General features: G+C 34.8%; 1 protein-coding gene across 7 annotated transcripts in view; it reads left to right on the forward strand.

The window, feature by feature from the left end:
* The window catches only part of LOC109335973 (inositol hexakisphosphate and diphosphoinositol-pentakisphosphate kinase 1-like), a 28,820-nt gene extending 11,247 nt beyond the window's left edge, over positions 1–17,573 (forward strand). For 5 of the 7 annotated variants that reach the window (XM_019572272.1, XM_019572274.1, XM_019572276.1 and 2 more), the window contains 16 exons: positions 2,089–2,170; positions 2,769–2,924; positions 3,081–3,123; positions 7,263–7,345; positions 7,480–7,542; positions 7,631–7,705; positions 8,006–8,131; positions 9,952–10,193; positions 11,175–11,219; positions 13,504–13,570; positions 14,054–14,125; positions 15,092–15,345; positions 15,415–15,472; positions 16,372–16,539; positions 17,015–17,100; positions 17,195–17,573. In XM_019572272.1, coding sequence (XP_019427817.1) covers positions 2,089–2,170; positions 2,769–2,924; positions 3,081–3,123; positions 7,263–7,345; positions 7,480–7,542; positions 7,631–7,705; positions 8,006–8,131; positions 9,952–10,193; positions 11,175–11,219; positions 13,504–13,570; positions 14,054–14,125; positions 15,092–15,345; positions 15,415–15,472; positions 16,372–16,539; positions 17,015–17,100; positions 17,195–17,450 — 1,876 coding nt within the window. In that variant the 3' untranslated portion in view covers positions 17,451–17,573. Of the gene's footprint in view, positions 1–2,088; positions 2,171–2,768; positions 2,925–3,080; positions 3,124–7,262; positions 7,346–7,479; positions 7,543–7,630; positions 7,706–8,005; positions 8,132–9,951; positions 10,194–11,174; positions 11,220–13,503; positions 13,571–14,053; positions 14,126–15,091; positions 15,346–15,414; positions 15,473–16,371; positions 16,540–17,014; positions 17,101–17,186 lie in introns of all 7 variants that reach the window. The other 2 variants (XM_019572273.1, XM_019572275.1) reach the window with 1 other exon arrangement.

The raw sequence follows: 18,912 nt of genomic DNA on the forward strand, positions 1-18,912 counted from the left end.
AGCCTGCTAATCCAACCACGTGAAAGAACCTGATTCTCATATTAGCTAACACGGTCAAGTTAAAATCTATAATTATTCATAGGAAATTAAATAAGAATTCCACTTCTCAAGCTATGTACTATTGTTTTTGAAAATTCTTGATATTCTCTGAATCCCTGGATACAACGATATAGAAAACGAAATACATGTCTAAAAGTTTAATGAACAATTAAGTTTAGGACGTCTTGGAGAATCAAGATGCTTCAACCTAAAGGATAAAGAACATTGGTGGTTGTACTTGTAAGCAGTCTTTTCAAGAGTAGGTTAGATTTAAAAGAGAGTCTTATAAAGCTTGGAATTTAAGAATATTGAAAACTAGGAAAAATGTAAGGTAGCTAAGAAGGATATTAAGAAGGTAGTCAAGAAGTTGGAAGCCAAAGCTTTTGAGGGGCTATACCAATATTTAGGCCCTAAGGATGGGGAAGGACATATCTATAGGCTTGCTAAAGGAAGAGAAAGGAGAACAAGAGACCTGAATCAAGTCAAATGTGTTAAGTATGGCTAGGGTAATGTTTTTGTTGATAAACAATATATAAGGAAAGGTGAAAGCATTAACTTAACATGTTAATGAAGGACCTGCAACATTAAAGGCTTGATCGCTTGGCTATTTTAAACATTACTGAGAAAGACCAAATTTACACCATAGGGATTAGAATATACCATAAACTATGGGAAAAGATAATCAAAGACTTATGATAGGATGTAAAGTTAATGTTTATTATTTTGCTTAAGCTTTTTGGGATTATTTGGCCGTTAACATGGTAGTAGAGTCTCCATGACCTACCTATTCGGGCACATTTGAGGTAACATCTTAATTAAATGCTTATTTAATAATACTTTTTAAAAGAAGCTAAAACTAGAACATTTTCATAAGCTTGTCTGATAAGCTTATTGAGATAAGCTAAAAAGGTAAAATCATAAGCATTTCATAAGTTGTTCTCATAATCTCTTTATAAGCTATCCAAATGCTCCTTCAGTAGAGTCAACTGCATGAGTCAATTATTATTTTATTAGGTGCAGACTCATGAATGGTTCGTTTTTATCTACAGAAAGAACGATGCATTATTTTTCTTTTATTTGTATAAGTTTTATCCATCTAGTGAAATTTCTTCTTCTGTCCAAAAGTAAGTTCCAGAGTCCTTTTGACCATTTTCAAGCTAGAATGTTTTTTCAATGATGTAGCGGCTAAGTTAAAAAGTAAACCTTTTGATAATGTCCATTCCTGGAATTTCACTTTTTTTCAGAAAATTAAATGATACAAAAGCTGTTGCATTTCTGTCCCTTTTGACCTAGCTTGATTCTGCTCCCTTTTTTTCTAATCTTTATATGAGAATCTGCAACCTTGATCCTATTGGTGTTTTTTAAAAATTCTATTTTAATGTCTCATACATTCTCCCATAAGGCTTGGTTGTGGTTATTGAAACCAACTTGGAATTCTAATGCTCCTTCTAAGGTCAAAGCTTTTGTTTGGAAGCTTTACAGGTAGAATTAAATAATGATGTATTACAAGTTGGATGTTCTTGTGTAGCTCCCTCCAGAAATGTGTCATGTCTAGATCGACATCGGAACTGTGCCTCATGTATTTATTCATTGCCTAGCAATGTGTTTCCTTTGGAATAAACATTTTGGTATTCTTCGTGAGCAATTGGACTTGTCAGTTCATTGGATTAGTTTCCTTAAATTTGTTTTCAAGGGTTTGGCAAGGAGGAAAGTAAAATCTTGTGGTGAAGTGCTGTTTATGGAGTTTTTGTGGTTGGAAATGAATTCTGGCATCTTCAAAAGTGTTTCCTCTCCTCCGAATTTGTTAAGGGATAGAACCATTTAGATGGTTTCTCTGTGGTGTCCAGCACATGATCTCCCCCCAATCTTTTTTTGACTATTTCTTTCTCTATTAAAATTTCCTCTCTTTTTCTTTTAAAAAAACTAGTCCCTTCCATGTCTAGTTTGTCATTGATGATTCCAGTAATAGCTGCACCTGTTTTTCAATGAATATATTTATGTTTTCTAAGCCAGAGTTTTGAATCAACTATATCTTTGTATATTATTTAGACCAGATCGAGAAAGTGATAGTGAGGCTGAAGATATTGAGCATGCTGAAAAGCTCCGTCAAGTTAAAGCAGTTCTTGAGGAGGTTATTAATTCTCTTGACTGTGTTTTCTATATTATGAACCCACTAGTAATTGGAATTTTAAAATTAAATTTATGTGGATCGTAAACTTGACTTTTATTCCAACTTCTCTGCATTAACTTCTATATTGCTTTGCTTATGATTTTCAAAGATGTTGCATGAACATTTCAGTCCTGTGTTAGCTGTTAAATACAGCTCTACTTGGTAACCTTTTTTCAATCTATAGCCATTTTGGAATTTGGAGACAGTACTCTTCTGGAAAAAAAATACTTGAGCTTTTTATTTTTTTAATAATATTGATTGAAATATGTGACTGAATGCATATCGTCCTACATGGCTGCGCTGATGCCCAATTGGCTATTTAGGTAAGGCAAGAATTAGGAAACTTAGAGAAACTTAATAAATAGACTGCATAATACACGATATTGTCTGTTAACTATGAGATGCCAAACCGCATTGCATATTGCTAGAAAAAGAGGAGGATGATACTCCATATAATTTAAAGCAAGAGTAATCGCATTATTTGTTCTTTTTTATAAATTTTATATTGTTTCCTTTCATTTCTTTTTCTTATTTCTTTTTGTTTTTTACCCACTATCAGGGAGGACATTTCTCTGGAATATATAGGAAGGTTCAACTAAAGCCACTTAAATGGGTCAAAGTTACAAAAAGCAATGGAGAAGTTGAAGAACGGCCTGTTGAAGCTCTTATGGTTCTTAAATATGGTGGTGTTCTTACACATGCTGGAAGAAAGCAGGTTAATATTCACATACAAATAAAATAAATAAATAATTCTTTTCAGCTTGAGACTTTTGAGTTTAATTGTACTGCTATTGTTGTTTAGAATAAAAAGAAATCTTATTTATAGTCTTCTTTCCCATCTATGTTAGTTACTTTTTTTGGTATTTTTCAGGCTGAAGAACTTGGAAGATATTTCCGGAATAAGATATATCCAGGTAAAATTGAAATAGCATTTCTTCAAGTAAATGTGAGATGTCCTAGTCAGCCATATATTTCTGGAGTTTTTATTTTTTGTAATTGCGCTATAAATGTAAAAGCAAAGATATCTTAAAATCATCAGACTCTTGACCAGTAGTGACTCTTGATATGGTGTATCATGCCATGGCCGCCACCAACACTGAAACGTTTCAGTCATCTCTGCTACTCTCTCCTTCTGTTGCCTTGCCACTTCAGGCGTTGTCCACTCCTCTAGTGCTTCCTCTTCCGTCGATGAAACTGGCTGAGAAGAATTATTTGGTCTGGCAGCATTTTATGCTCGCAACGCTAACTTCGAATCGAGCGAATCAATTCGTGTTAAGGTCTGAAATTCCTCATAAATTTTTGAGTGAGAATGATAGGCTCAAAAATCGGGTGAATCTAGTATATCTTCGTTGGGAAGAGCTTGATCAAACCGTATTTTCATGGATTTTGAATTCTCTCTCTGAAGGTCTTCAACCACGTGTTGTTGGCTGTGTGCACTCATGGCAAATTTGGGAAGAACTTGACTCTTTCTGCAACTCCCAAACCAAAGCACGTAGTCAGCAATTGCGATCACAACTTCGTTCTATTTCTCAAGGTTCAAGCTCTATCTCTGATTTCTTTATGAAAATCAAGGGACTTGTGGATGCATTAATCTCCATCGGAACTCCTATTTCAACATCGGAACACATTGATTACATTCTTGATGGGTTGAATGAGGAGTATCAACCAGTAATCACATCTATTGAAAGTCAAATTAATCTTCCATCCATTCACAATCTTGAGTCATTCTTGCTAACTTTTGAGTCTCGGCTTGAGAAGAAGAAGAATAAAGCGTTGTCTGGTGCTCTCTCTGCCAATGAAGGCATAGCTTTTGCTTCACCTCCTTCGTCGAAGTCAATACATTCATATTCGCGACAAAATCCTCTCACATTGCAAGTTCTACCATAGTTTTACTCTTCACACCCTGAATCGCAAGTTCACGGGTATTCTGATGGATATGGCGGCTTTGGAGGCTATCGTGGCAACTGTGGAGGTCACAATAGAGGTGGAAGAGGTTTTGGCCATTTTTCATCAGCTTTCTGTGTCTACTGCAACCGCCATGTACATGAAGTCAGCTCCTGCTACTATGTTCCGCAAAATTTTGGTGTATCACTGCCTCCCTTTCCGTATAATACGCCACGTCAGCAACAAAATTATTTTTAGAGTTTTAATGGGCCACAACCACACTATCCAACCCACATCTTTCCAGAATTTCCTGGGGACTTCTATTCAGAGTATCAACCACCCTCACATCATCGTGGACCCTCTTATTACCCATCACAACACTTCAGTGAAGACTCTTTACAAGGACCTGGCCTATCCTATCCTTCAAGACATCCTTTTCAACCTTATGCTATGACAACTTGTGTTCCCAGCAAAGCAATTCCTTCTATGAAGAACTCTAGAAATGTCACATGGTACCCTTATTCTTGGGCCACCAACCATTTTCCATTGTGGATGCTTTCTGCTTAAACAGAAATCTGAGACACTATCCCTATTTCAGTATTTTCTGAAATATGTTAATGCCCAAGTTAATCACATAATTAAGCAGTTTGAAGTGATTAAGGGATGAATTTAGGCCCTTTAGCAATTTTCTCAAAACTCGTAGGATTGTACATAGGATTTCATGTCCTCATACACATCACTAGTGTTTCAATTGCGGTGTGACATCAAATCACAATGATGTCACCACAATAATGCAACCGCATTTGGGTCGCATCAGACCGCACTCACTCCTACCTTTGGTACTCCTCAACCTCCCAGCAATGACTGTCATATTTCTCCAATGTCTCATTCTACTCCAGATTTCACTCCTCTTGTTGAAGATCATGTGTCTCCTGTGTCTTCTTCTTCAACTAATGATACTAATCCTCTCCCTGATGATGTTTCTTCCCATTCTTCCTCATTACCTCCCTTTCAAAACACTCATTCTTTGTCTTCTAGCTCATCCTCACAATACTTAGCTCCTTGTCCTGTACTTAGTGTTTCTTCTCATCCTATGCAAACATGGTCTAAGTCAGGAATCTACAAGACCATATATCCCAGTGTTCATCTTACTCGGTGCGAGTTTGTGAATGCCAAAGCTGCCTTAGCCAATATTGTATGGCAGCAGGCTATGCAAGCTAAATATGACGCTCTTATGGCTTTAGGTACTTGGTTCGTAATGCCTCTACCTCCTCATAAACAGACAATTGGGTATAAATGAGTCTTTAGAAATAAGTACAAAGCTAGACTGGTTGTAAAGAAGTTTCATAAAAAACATGGAGTTGATTACAATAAAACTTTCTCTCCAGTTGTTAAGCCTATCACTAATAGAGTCTTACTCGCTCATGTTGTTTCTCATCATTGGATGATTGAACAACTTGACATCTATAATGCCTTTTTAAATGGTTTTCTTGATGAAGAGGTCTAAATGACTCAACCATTGGGTTTTCAACATGATAAAACTTTAGTTTGTAAGCTGCATAAAGTAATCTATGGGCTCAAGTAAGCTCCAAGACAGTGGTTTGAAAGGTTAAAGGGTTCTTTACTCAAACTTGGGTTTCAAGTCAACAATTGCGACAACTAACTTTTCAGTCATACCTCTTTGCCCTATAAACTTTATGTCCTAGTCTATGTTGATGACATAATTGTCACGAAGTCATCTTCTTCACATGTTCAAAAGCTTATCAAGGATCTGAATTCCATTTTGCTCTTAAACAGTTGGGTCCTCTTGACTATTTCCTTGGTATAGAGGTCAAACACAAAAGGGATGGTACTTCGTTTCTATCTCAGTCCAAGTATATCAGAGATCTTCTAGAAAGAGCAGATCTCACTTCAACTAAATCTCTTCCTACTCCCATGGCTAGAACTTCAAACTTACAAAGCATGGAACTAATTTCTTTGAAGATCCTCTAATACCATGTAAGAAATGGAAGTGAGAAGAGAGAAGTGGGAACACAAGAGAGGCAGAGAATTTGAGAGAGAAAGTAGAAGAGAAAACAGAATTCTTATTAATGGAAGTTAGTTTACAAAGAGAAGAGCTAGGCTCTTTATATAGAGGTACATTTAAGTGTAATAGTTAGAAGTTAACCTTCTAACAAACTAACAACTGTTGGTGAAACAACTAACTGAGTACAGAAACTATAATATTCTAATACTGCACAGAATAACTTTACGAGCTCTATGTATTGGTTTTTCCTAAGACATTTGATCTTCATACTAGAGTACTATGAATATGTGCTTAAGCTAACCCAAAAGTTTTCTGTTAGCATGCCTTGAAAGTTGGGAGATAAGTTCAGTTTTATAGTAATGCATTTAACATTTCAGCATACAAAACAGAATATTCAGTTTCTAATATGAATGGTTTCTTTAAGAACAGTTTAGACAATTTTTCCAGTTTAGGTCTTGTTGTGTTAAGGTATTATGGCTGACTGAGACCACTTATTTCCTATTTTATAGGATTTTTATCGTAGGAGTTATTTTCAATTTATTTCCTGATTATTCTTATTTTACGTGTGGGTTGAGCTTGTACTCGCAAAGATGGCCAGTGGCCTCCTTGATATGCTGTAGTTTTACTAGAGAAGAGCTGAACAGGTGAAATAGGGAAGGGCATGTTAGAGGCTGTTCCAGCCAGCTAACCGCAAAGGAGGGTCTAAAAGGGGTGAGGAACAAGCAAGGGGTCGCCAAAATATTTTGGTGGCTGGAAAGAGTTGCCAGAAGCAAATTATGACAAGATATGTCATGGAGGATGGAACCACATTGATACCATGTTGAAAAAGAGAGAGACGTGATGGAATTGCCTGAGTGATTGCTCTCAGGATACTAATATTTATATATAGGAATAAATACAAGTTACATCTAATGTAGACATTGAACTTGGAAGCACTAAACTATTTCCTAGGACCCTATTATACCCAATGCATCATTTATTGCATGATGCATTTCCAACATTAGGATTTAGCTTGTACTAATTGTACTACACTGCACTTGACCTAACTGCTAGGATAATTAGGATTGTTGCGCTAGTACTTTGTTGCACATCATTATACATGAGAGTATTGCTAAGAGTTTCATTATTATGTTGTTTAAGTAGGAGAAGGTACAGGGTTGCTTCGCCTCCATAGTACATACCGCCATGATCTTAAGATTTATAGCTCTGATGAGGGTCGTGTACAGGTACAGCTTAAATATCGGTCACCCTGCCACACAATTCAAAGAAGGCCAAGTGGTTTTAATTAGTGATTTTTACATTTTTTATTTATTTCTTTATTGTTGTCAATTTGCCTAATGTCCTTGGCTTCTGTTACCAGATGTCGGCAGCTGCTTTTGCCAAAGGTCTTCTTGACCTAGAAGGGCAGCTAACACCAATCCAGGTTTGTATTTTATGTTACACCTGAAAAAAATGTTTGATATGTTTCTTGTGTTGGCTCTGTCTCACTCAAATGATTGTCTTTTGTAAAGGTTTCCCTCGTTAGTAAGGATTCCTCCATGTTGGATGGGCTTGAGGATGCCAGTACTGAAATGAAAGAAGCCAAGGTTTGTATTGTCTATGGACTTATATGGCCCTCATTCTATTTTATAGGCATTTCAATGGTGGTGAAAATGGATTATGATTGGAAACTTATAGATTTGTCGTTGCTCTACCTTTAAGGGATAATACTTACCATAAATAACTAGAGAAGGACTTAGAGCCACAAAATGACAATTCTAAATTACTAATAATCAGTGTCTAATTCTTATGTAATGCACATCTCATACTTTTCAGGTCAGATTTGGTTGTCATTGGAACACTGATATACCTTGTCTTACCCTAATGTCTGGAATGAATTTTTGTAGGCTCGGCTGAATGCAATTATTACATCTACTGCAAAGACAGCTGATAGCAATGGATCACCAGAATTTCCTTGGATGGTTGATGGAGCTGGATTGCCACCCAATGCCTCAGAATTACTTCCCAAGTTGGTAATGTTTTCATAGCTTTGATCCATATTTAGACTATTTTCATTGCATGCTTACGAACTTTTTTCTGCATTTATTGGGTTAAACACAATTTGTTTTAGTTCTATAAACAATAACCCTTATTGTTTTAAAATTAATCTCAATGTGGTTTCATTTTAAGTTTTGGTTTTTACACTAGAGATCTTTCTAAGTTCTTGTATATTTAGTGTTTCTTTTCTTCTTGATTGTGGCACAGAAAGATTTGAAATATTGTTATTTATAGGTTTATATTAGTTCTAAAATTTTATTTATAGGTTTATGTTGGTTCTAAATTGTTAGTTTTGAAGCATACTTAGACCGATGCTCTCCAAAATCTCTTGCTTTCTAGCTAATTAAAGAGATGCACTGTACCATTCGAAAGGAAATGGCTATGACCAGATTCTAGTAAAATGATAACATAAACAAATGTCTTGGAAGTGATTCTTTAAGTAATATAAGTAATGTATACTCTTTTAAGTTTTGACTATTTGTGTTTAGCACTTCTCGTAGTCCGTATGCAAGGGGAGGTTGAGATAAGGTCATGGTTGTGCATCTACAAAGTAATGGGAAGAAGCTTCGTCTAAGAAGTGGGTATGTGGGAGGTTGAGAATAGAGTAATGGGGAAGAAGCTTCACCTTAAAGTGGGAATGAGAGAGTGGTCCGAAGGGGCTTTGTTGGAATATGTAGAAGTTGATGTTCAACACTTCAATATGTTCTATTGTTGTTGTTGAATGTGTTAAATAGAAGGGAAAGTCGAGAATGGTAAAATTACCAAAACCTAAAAAATGCCACATATTAGAAAAAGGCAAACAAGACTTTCCCCTTTAAAATTAGGGTTCCACTCACAACAAAACACAAACTGTTTACTGACCCGTGATTTGGGTCACAATTAGATCCGCAATTTTGGTTGTGATTTGACTCGCGACAGGTGTGACTGCCATCCACTTTGCTATTCATCTTTTTGTCACGGAGAACGGCTGAAACCCATTGTCTCGGTGTTATAGTGCACGATTGAGTACCCAAGTAGAATGTGACCTAAATATCATTTTCCAATACTTCACTACATCATTTATTGTTGCAAACATAAATGTTTTTTGTGAAAATGCAAATGGTAAGGTGCATTTGTGATATAAGGTAAATAATGAAACCCATTAGAGAAGAGCCATTGCTTAGTATTTGTGTTGTGTACAAAACATTTACATTATCACATTAAGACATTCACATTTTATCGGCTTAGTACTATCTATGTACAACATCAAACACAAATAGGCAGGAGGAGGCCAGAAAAAACCATAGGTCAAACGATTAGAAATGATTTAGAGATCAATATTTATACACAAAACATTTTATCCATTGTGTCGTTTGATTCATGTATCCGACCCCACCTTATGGGATTGAGGCTTGTTGTTGTTACATAACATTTACATAGAACTTTTGATTGTGAGAAGAAAAATAGAAATACAGGGAGATCAATTCATTATTCTGCATAATAGAAGAGATTAAACATATGGAGAATTTGTTTTTTAATAACTAGAGGAGGACAAGATATTTTTAAAAGCAATCAAATAAGGTAAAAGAAAATAGAGAACCAAAAAGGCTAAAAATTCAAACTACTCTGCTCAATCTCTTTGCAAATGAAAATTAGAAATCCCCTTGTAGTAACCATAAGCAGAAGAAATAACAAAAGTTTATATGAATGCATATGTCACAATTGTTAAATTCATTTGCAAATGGTCAGAAAAATAACTAACTGGTAATAATTGTTGATTTATTTCAAATTTTGCCCCTACATACAATGTCGGCAGGTGAAATTAACTAAGAAGGTTACTGAACAAGTACGACTACTTGCAAAGGATGAAAATGATATGCTTACCGAAAGAAGCTTATATGATGTAATTCCTCCTTATGACCAAGCAAAAGCTCTTGGAAAGACAAATATTGATGTTGATCGTATAGCTGCTGGATTACCTTGCGGTAGCGAGGGGTTTCTATTGATGTATGCTCGCTGGAAAAAGCTTGAAAGGGACTTGTATAATGAACGCAAGGAGTAAGTATTTTCCATTTTTTGTTGATTGTAACCCCTAGGACTGAAGATAAAGAGTTAAATTGGGGTAAAAGAACAATTGGGAAATCAAGTTTGCTACTTCTAAAAGTACTAAAACTTAGTTTCTTAATACAAAATTGCCTTTTTTTAGGTCCTTGTTCTCACCCCGGTTGAGGTTAACAAAACCCTTTTAGTTTAATCTTGTTGCTCTGCTTCTGATTTACTTTATTTAATATATTAGAAACGTACACTGTTATACTTGGAATACCATAATATGCAAGAAAGGTTACACATGAGTAAATGCTGGCACGTAAGAATTTTTTAAAATAAGGGTGAGCCTCATTGTAACGACAAGGTTGTTTGCCTTGTGACGTGGGCGTCATGTGTTAAAATCCTACAAACAACATCTTGACTTATGAGAATAAGGCTTCACACATCTACTCTCCCTAGACCCCACTAGGTGAAAGCCTTTTGCACTGAGTTGCCTTTCTAGGAAAGTATAACTGTATTTAACTAAATTATCGTATATAATAGAACACTCAAAAAACTTTACTTCATTAATGCTTTCTCATTCCATTTACTAGAGATACCAAGAGACATGGGTAAAGTGGAATGCAATAATTAACATCAACTTTGTTTTCTAAAATGACAAATATAATGAAACCAAATTTATATAAAAGAATACAAAATAAACAAAATTATTATTATTTATAACTATTTGAAGAAAAAAAAGAAACTTCGGGATTATTGAATAATAGACAGAAATAATAAAAACTGAAATGTGCTTTTAATTAGAATTTATTATGCTCCTTTTAACCAAAATGCTTTTAATGTTGCTAGTTTCTGATTAACATTCTCCCATGGTATTGTCATTTGCTCTGTCATGAATTCCCTTGTACCACATGTTTAGCCATTGGGCCTCCATTTTTTTGGTTGTGGGTTGTTGGATTGGAAGAGACACTGATGGTGTGTTTACTTGAACAGACGCTTTGACATCACCCAAATTCCTGATGTTTATGATTCATGCAAGTAAGTTGTTTTTTTTATCTTATATTTTATGCACATTTCGAGTTATACAATATTTGTGCAAGTTGCAAATATGGATATAAGTTATGATTCATTGCTGGAACATTATCATTTTACCAATGTAATTACAACAACAAGCAAGTCTTAGTCCCACTAGGTGGGGTATTGTATTTGTACCAATGTAATTAATTGGAAAAAATATCGATGCCATCAGATTTTGGAATCTTGTTCATAGATATCAAGGGGACATTGTGTAAGGCCATATATTTTGTTTCCTAATAGCTATATTAATATGAAACCTTATTTTCTCTTTTACTTGCCACCCCATCAACCTTAAAATGCTAAGATGGATGACCTAGGCTTAGGTGATACAATCAAATGACATCATTTTCGAGGAGCTGAGAAAAGACAGGTAGATTTCTCCCTAGGTTTTGAGATGATTCAAGATGCTAAAGACTGCTTTTTTATTTAGCAAGTCCAATCCTCCTCCTCCTTGAGTCATATTCCTGAAAAACACCATATCAAAGAAAGAAGTTATCATAACATTTAAAATCATGAGTGAGATTTGAATGAAAAAAGGTTTGCAGATAATTTTGGGATATGTACATCATTTTTAAGTGCACGGGTAGGTATTATATGTATATCTCCAACTCCTACAGTAGTAGCTAATGTGCCATTGGCTACTATAGTTTTTCTGATACTTGGATAGGGTCTGAGACTGTATGTGTGGAAAAATTGGGATGTGGGTGTCATATGTGATATGACCAGTGACACCTGAGTCTATTATTCATGAGTTATGGTAAGTTGTTTCTGAGACATTCATGCAAAAATAAAATGCAATTATACCTGAAAAGGCCAAAGAACAGCCTCCATCAAGCTTCTCAAGAAAATCTAACAAGCTTTTTAGCCAATCAATATCTTCATTGTAGAACCCCTGATCCAGAGGGTCCTTCAGTCTCATATTGCTCTACCATATGGGCTCGATGCCCTTGCCCCCTTGCTTCCCCCACTCTCTGGTCTCTGCATGGGGTTCACCATTCAGTTTCCAGCACTTTTCTTTTGTATGCCTTGTTTATTGCAGTAGGTGCACTAAAGGTTGTCTTTGTTCCCCTTCCACTGGTTGTCATGAATTATTTGTTTTGGCAAATCACTCTTCCCTGTTCCTGGCTGGTTTGCAGAAGATTAGTGTACTCCGTGACAGATTTATCTTCTTGCTTAGTGGATGCGGTCTTAATGTTGATCTCATGTACTTGGGAAGCTTCGCATGCCTTAGAATATATGAGATGAGTGAAGGCCCAAATCTCCTATACCGTAGCCAGGAACAAACATTATCGGTAATCATGGAGGATCCATAGATTCTCATAATCAGGACATCATCACGGAGTCCTTTCATCCCATGCCTCAAATGTTAGATAACTCTTTTTTGGTCCCTGTCCAAGAAGATAGTCAAGTCACCCTTTACCCTTGAGGTATGTGCGAACGAGTTGCAACCACTTGAAGCAGTTCTTCTCACTGAGTCTACATGAGGCTTGAATGTTCTGCAGATCTCTGATTTTTCAGGAGGTATTGGATTCTTCAGGTTGATTAGGATTGCTATTGACATGACTAGGATCACTAGTGACAGTGGTTTCAGGTTTTCAGTTTGAGAAGTTGACATAGTGGCAAAATGAAAGGGATGACAGCTTTGAAAGTTGGATCACACTGGGATGAAAAAAGAAACCAGTAAAAATATGCAACAACGAAGGCTGCCCGAATATGAGGCAGAGACCCTAGGAACAATCCTAGAGCTTTGATGGCTTAATGCCATGTGAGAAAATATGGAAAAACTGAATATCTTTTTTTTCCTCATTGATGAATAGATAATAAGCAAAATTACATAGAGAATTATAGAGAGGGAAAAGGGAAACTAAATCAATTTTAATCAGAAAATCATGTACACAATTCTGTATCACTAAATACCTTGATTTCTGGTATTACAAACTGATTCTTATCTGATTCTGATCCTCTAATTTATCTTATTTTCCTAATTATACTCAAAATATTTACATTGTGGCAAGGTTTTACTAGTGGAGTTATCATCAACCAAAACACTTTAAAATCTTACAATTTATGCATCTCAGTATCACTATCAGATATGTGACGTTAAACTAGCTTATGCACTTTTGCCTTAAGCTTAATACTCAGTTAACAGCTCTCTGAGTTTGTAGAAAATATGTTTCTTTTGAAGTTCGTAGTTTTTCTTTCCTTCTTTTCTGATGATAGACTAATGTTCACTTATGCATTACAGATATGATCTCTTGCACAATGCACATCTTAATCTAGATGGACTGGATGAGCTTTTCGAAGTTGCTCAGGTATGTAGAAATATGTTCGGGAAAATGCTGATCAACTCAAAATAATTGCACTAATATAAGACATACATTGAGAAGATACATTTTCTTGTTACATAGGATGAGTTATACCTCTTGATGACTTCGCTTGACTATGTATAAATTCCATGCTCTGTAGCATTGCTGATATTCTTACATCATATAAAATGCTCCCTTTTTTATTTGTGGATTAAAGATTCGATTCTTTCTCTGATTTAAATTTTCTTCCATTTACTGCATATTTTGTACCCTTCTTCAAAAGAAAACGATGGACTTTTATAGCTGCCCAGCCTGAGCTTCTATCACATTGAACAAATTCTGAACGTTGGTTTTGCTTAAAATTTGAGATAAACTTAAAATAATTATAATTTAGAACTATAAGGTTACCCTGCAGAAACAAAAGACATACATGTATTATTTTCTTCTGTATGTTATCTACTGTGGCTGATGAGTTCAATTTATTTGCAGGCACTTGCTGATGGTGTAATTCCAAATGAATATGGAATTAATCCAAAGCAGAGGCTGAAGATTGGCTCGAAGGTAAACTCCCTCCATAAGGAATCTCCCATATTGAATTCCACGTTAAATATCTTTAAACAGTTATCTTATTCTTCCCAGCTACTGCAAAATCTTACTACTTACAACCAACAACCTGAGCCAAGGAACTCAACCTTATCTTCTGCATTTTTACCATCGAATCACTTTGATCCAAATTGATACAAAGACCAGAAACAACCTCAAAAGCTTTCAACATAGGCAAGCTGACAATTTTAAATAATAAAATAAACTGTTGCTGCCGTCATCCTCCAGATGCAAATTGTAAATGCAACACCTTCACTTTCCCGGTCACCTAAAGACTTATAATTCATTTTAGATGTTATTTTTAATATCTTTTGTCATGTGTTTAAGTTTATTTCACTTTATGAATCACAGTATTTGGGTGCTCCACTGTGATTTGGGCTACATGAAACCTTACATGTGTTCTGTGACATTTTGTTATGTGCTTTCCATTTTTAGGAAGAAAAGTAAGGCACACAAGTCATAATGTTTCATGAAGCTTGTAGAATTGATTTAATTAGAATCTTTGAAATATGTGGTATAAGCCGCAAAAACAAGTAGTGATTGAATATCTTTGATATGATAAGTAAAGGAGTCTGCTCTTTACAACTTCCAGTAATTTCATCTTATACAAGACTTACGGGCGTATAGCCATACCATGTTGTCACATGTAGATTACTAACTGTAAAGGCCCCATGAATTTCTATAATTGTATTATGGCCACAATTTTTATTTAAATGATGCTATCTTCTCCAAAGAGATGCAAGAAACAACCACCTTACAAAATGTGAAGTCTGAAACTGCTTGATTGGTTAAAGGACTTTTATAAGATTGTCTTAGTTTCATGCAGTTCATATTGTGTGGTGAACTAATGTATTTTCCTAGTTTCAACACATGTACATGTAACTATAGCCACCTGATTATTTTGTTTCTGTGGTTTCAATTCAGATAACTCGACGGTTATTGGGAAAACTTTTAATTGATCTGAGGAATACTCGAGAGGAAGCCATTAGTGTGGCCGAGCTAAAGAATAACCAAGACCATTCGTTATCCATGAAAACTGAGAAGGAAGATTCAGAAGCCAAGTTAAAACATTTCCATAAGAATGATGAATTACGAAAATGCAACACTACAAGTGATATTTCATCGATGGATCAAGATGATGATGATGACAGAGAGACCAAATATCGTCTGGATCCAAAGTAATTATCCGTTCCTCGTGTGATTGCGTGCATCCTTTTGTTGTATTCTGATCTTTTTATTTTCTACAGGTATGCAAATGTGAAGACACCTGACCGACATGTGCGAACACGCTTATACTTCACATCAGTAAGTGTTTTATCTTGTTATAATAACCTTGGCCAGAAATTTAGTTCTCTGCCCTCCCTGCTTTGTTTATGTGATTTTAACTAGGGTAAATAAATTGGGAAAATGTCAATAATGGAATTGCTCATATAATATGTCCAATTTATGAATGATTAACAACCTAAATGGTTACTTAAATTGATAAGTGTGGACTTATTAAGCATGCTTTGAACATTATTGACTTGCTGAGTGGTTTGGTTAACTTTTACTTTACCAAGACCACTTGCTTTTGACATAAAAGGACTTGTGTTTTTATATTGCATTTAGGGAAGCAGGTTTTTGTCCCTTGCATTAGTGTATTTTTCAGTTATATGGCTATAAGTTCAACTTCTTTTATATTGTATATAGTGCCAATTGATGCACAAAATTTTGTTTCCAGTCTATGTTTTGATATTCTGCTGTAGCGCCATTGGCACTGTTACAATGAAGTTAAGCAGATTTTTGTTTTATATAAAGTCCCTGCAATATGAATCCTTTTAATTAAGGGTCTGTTTGCGAGTTGGATTTTCGAGAGGAAGGGTTGAGAGTCATGAAATATACTTGTGAGATGACTCTGAAGTCTTCCCTTCCCCTTCATTCCCCGCTAAAACTTAACTCACAAACGGACCCTGAAGGTATTTGATTCATACTGTGTTGTATACTGTATTGATTAATTATACTATGTCACAAGTTAATCAGAACAAAAATAACTAAACATATGTCAGAACCAATTTTAATTTGTCAAATTATGTTGAAATCTCCTGTAAAAATACATTCATTCAGAAATTACATCCTAATAAACTTTGTTGTTTCCCATTTGAATATAATATCTCTCTTAATTTGATTCCCTTAGACTCTGTTTTATTGCCTTACTTTATTGACAGGAATCACATATCCATTCTCTCATGAATGTTCTTCGTTATTGTAATTTGGATGAATCTCTTCAAGGAGAAGAGAGTCTTGTTTGCCATAATGCTCTAGAGCGACTATGTAAAACAAGGGAGCTTGACTATATGAGCTATATAGTGTTGAGGATGTTTGAAAACACAGAGGTAGGTCATTTTGGCTATTCCCCTGTAAAGTACATATCTGTTACTGTGTTGGTAAGTGCTCAACATTATATGAGTATGTGAATTATTAAAGCTCCTTTGTATCCTGGACTGGTAAATTTGATCCGAAGTGCAAAGTTTACCATACCTTACATGGACCTTCAGATATCTTATGACTTCCCAAGTTCAAGGTTTAAACTAATGAATCATATTTTTAAGTGTTCCCCTGAACTATGTAATATGATTGTTCACTCTGAATCAATCTGAGTCAAATGAGGTTATGTAGAGTAAACGAGACATTGAAAGTGACATATTTTGTCTAACAAGACTTTAGTTATCCAACTAAAGGCTATAATGACTGCAATATGAGCAGTTACAACATTTTGAATACTTAACTGATTGTCTTGAGTTAGTTAATGCGCAAGTTACATAGTAATCTTGGTATTAATTGAACCTTCTTTCGACTTTAAAACTGCAGGTTGCTTTAGAAGATCCAAAAAGGTACCGCATAGAGCTGACCTTCAGCCGAGGTGCCGATTTATCCCCCTTGGAGGTAACCATATCTGATTAAGTGATCTTTACATAAGAAAACTGGTGAAGTTGATATTTGTGAAGCCTAATATATTTTGTGTTGTTATACGGTTTGGCAGAATAATGATGATAATGATAGTGAGGCTAGTTCATTGCGTCAGGAGCACACCCTGCCAATTATGGGGCCAGAGAGGCTGCAAGAAATAGGATCATATCTGACATTAGAAACAATGGAGAAGATGATTCGTCCATTTGCTATGCCTGCTGAAGATTTTCCACCATCAACACCTGCAGGATTCTCTGGCTATTTCTCATCAAAGAGCATGCTTGAGCGTCTCGTTAACCTTTGGCCTTTCCATAAGCAAGCCCATTATGGAAAATAGTCTTTCTATTTCCTTCTTAATGCAATGCAAAATTTTGAAACAACTAACTTCTTCCAACAACCATTACTATTAGTAAAGTCTTTAATATATTCCAACATCTTTTTCGTTTAACTTTTTTATTTTATATCTCTAAATAGCTATGGCCCATAGGATCATTTATGTTAAAACTTATAGCAACCATAGTGGAACATTCTTGTGTTGTTTGCAAGGCAAGAACATATTCTTAAAGAGCAGGTTCTTACCGTACGACATAACAAGGAGCAGAGAACAAGTAAAACATCAACAAATAACAATTAAAGAGATTATTGGCACCTGCCATCTACGATTCACGAGTCTTAAATTGTGGCTTGCATGTTGAGATTATTGAAGGGGAATTCATTGGAGAGTGATTTGAGCCGGTGATGAGATTTTTCAATGATCGGGATCTTTGTTCATTGGTTATGGGGAGAGTGAGATTTTAAGGTTCTTCCTAAACAATGTTCTAAGGTGTTGGTTAAAGAATATAGAAAAGAGAAATCTAATTTATTACCTTTTAATGATTTAAATTTATTAATATCATATATTTATTGATGGATTGTGGATTGTTTATCGCAATATGCAACTTTTATTTGAGTTTAGAACTGATTATGTATAATATTAAGTATATAGACAAGTTTAAACAATTTATACATGCTACAAGCGCTTGATTAGAAGTCATACGGTTTATCAGGCCAAGAGCTAAATGATTGAAAAATATTTAAATATCAATGTTTTATCATTAAACATAATAGATAAGGATTCTGGTAATAATAATATAATAAAGTATTAATAATACAAGAGATCTTTCTTAAAGATATTATTTAAGAAAGGATAAATAAAATTTTATCTTAAAATTGATGGTTTAACATAGGTCAAGGCTATAGTTTTATATTTCTTAAACAACACTTCATAACACATAATAAAAATTATGTTTTTTATCTAATGGTTGAGAATCTTTTTTTTTACTTTCCACACTGAAATAAAATTTTCTAAATGAAATGATTTGTTTTGGATAATAAAATAATGTTTATTTCACATCAATGCATATGAAATTGAAACATATGTTAAAAATACGTTATTACACAAGGGTCAAGGAGTAACTCGAACGCTAAATTTAAACTAAACGGACTAAAATTTGAGGCAGCAAGGAAATAGTTATAAGGATATAAAAGTTATTTCTAATAATTTTGTTGAAACATTCAATAACTATTGAATAATTTTATTCTTAAACCTTTATTAATTAATAGCACCTCACGTCAAAATTATACATGTCCCTTAAATTCATTTAAGTTTTATGGATAATTTGCATAAACTATAATCTCATTTTTTTAGCTAACTTCACAATTATTAATTATAATCTTACAACTAGTTTTGTGAAACGGAGTCTATATTTATATTTAGCATGGTGAATATCTAGGTTATTTGATACATTAAAGTTTCTTTA

The sequence above is a fragment of the Lupinus angustifolius genome, chromosome LG20 (genome assembly GCF_001865875.1).
Source record: "Lupinus angustifolius cultivar Tanjil chromosome LG20, LupAngTanjil_v1.0, whole genome shotgun sequence".
NCBI classification, from domain to species: domain Eukaryota; kingdom Viridiplantae; phylum Streptophyta; class Magnoliopsida; order Fabales; family Fabaceae; genus Lupinus; species Lupinus angustifolius.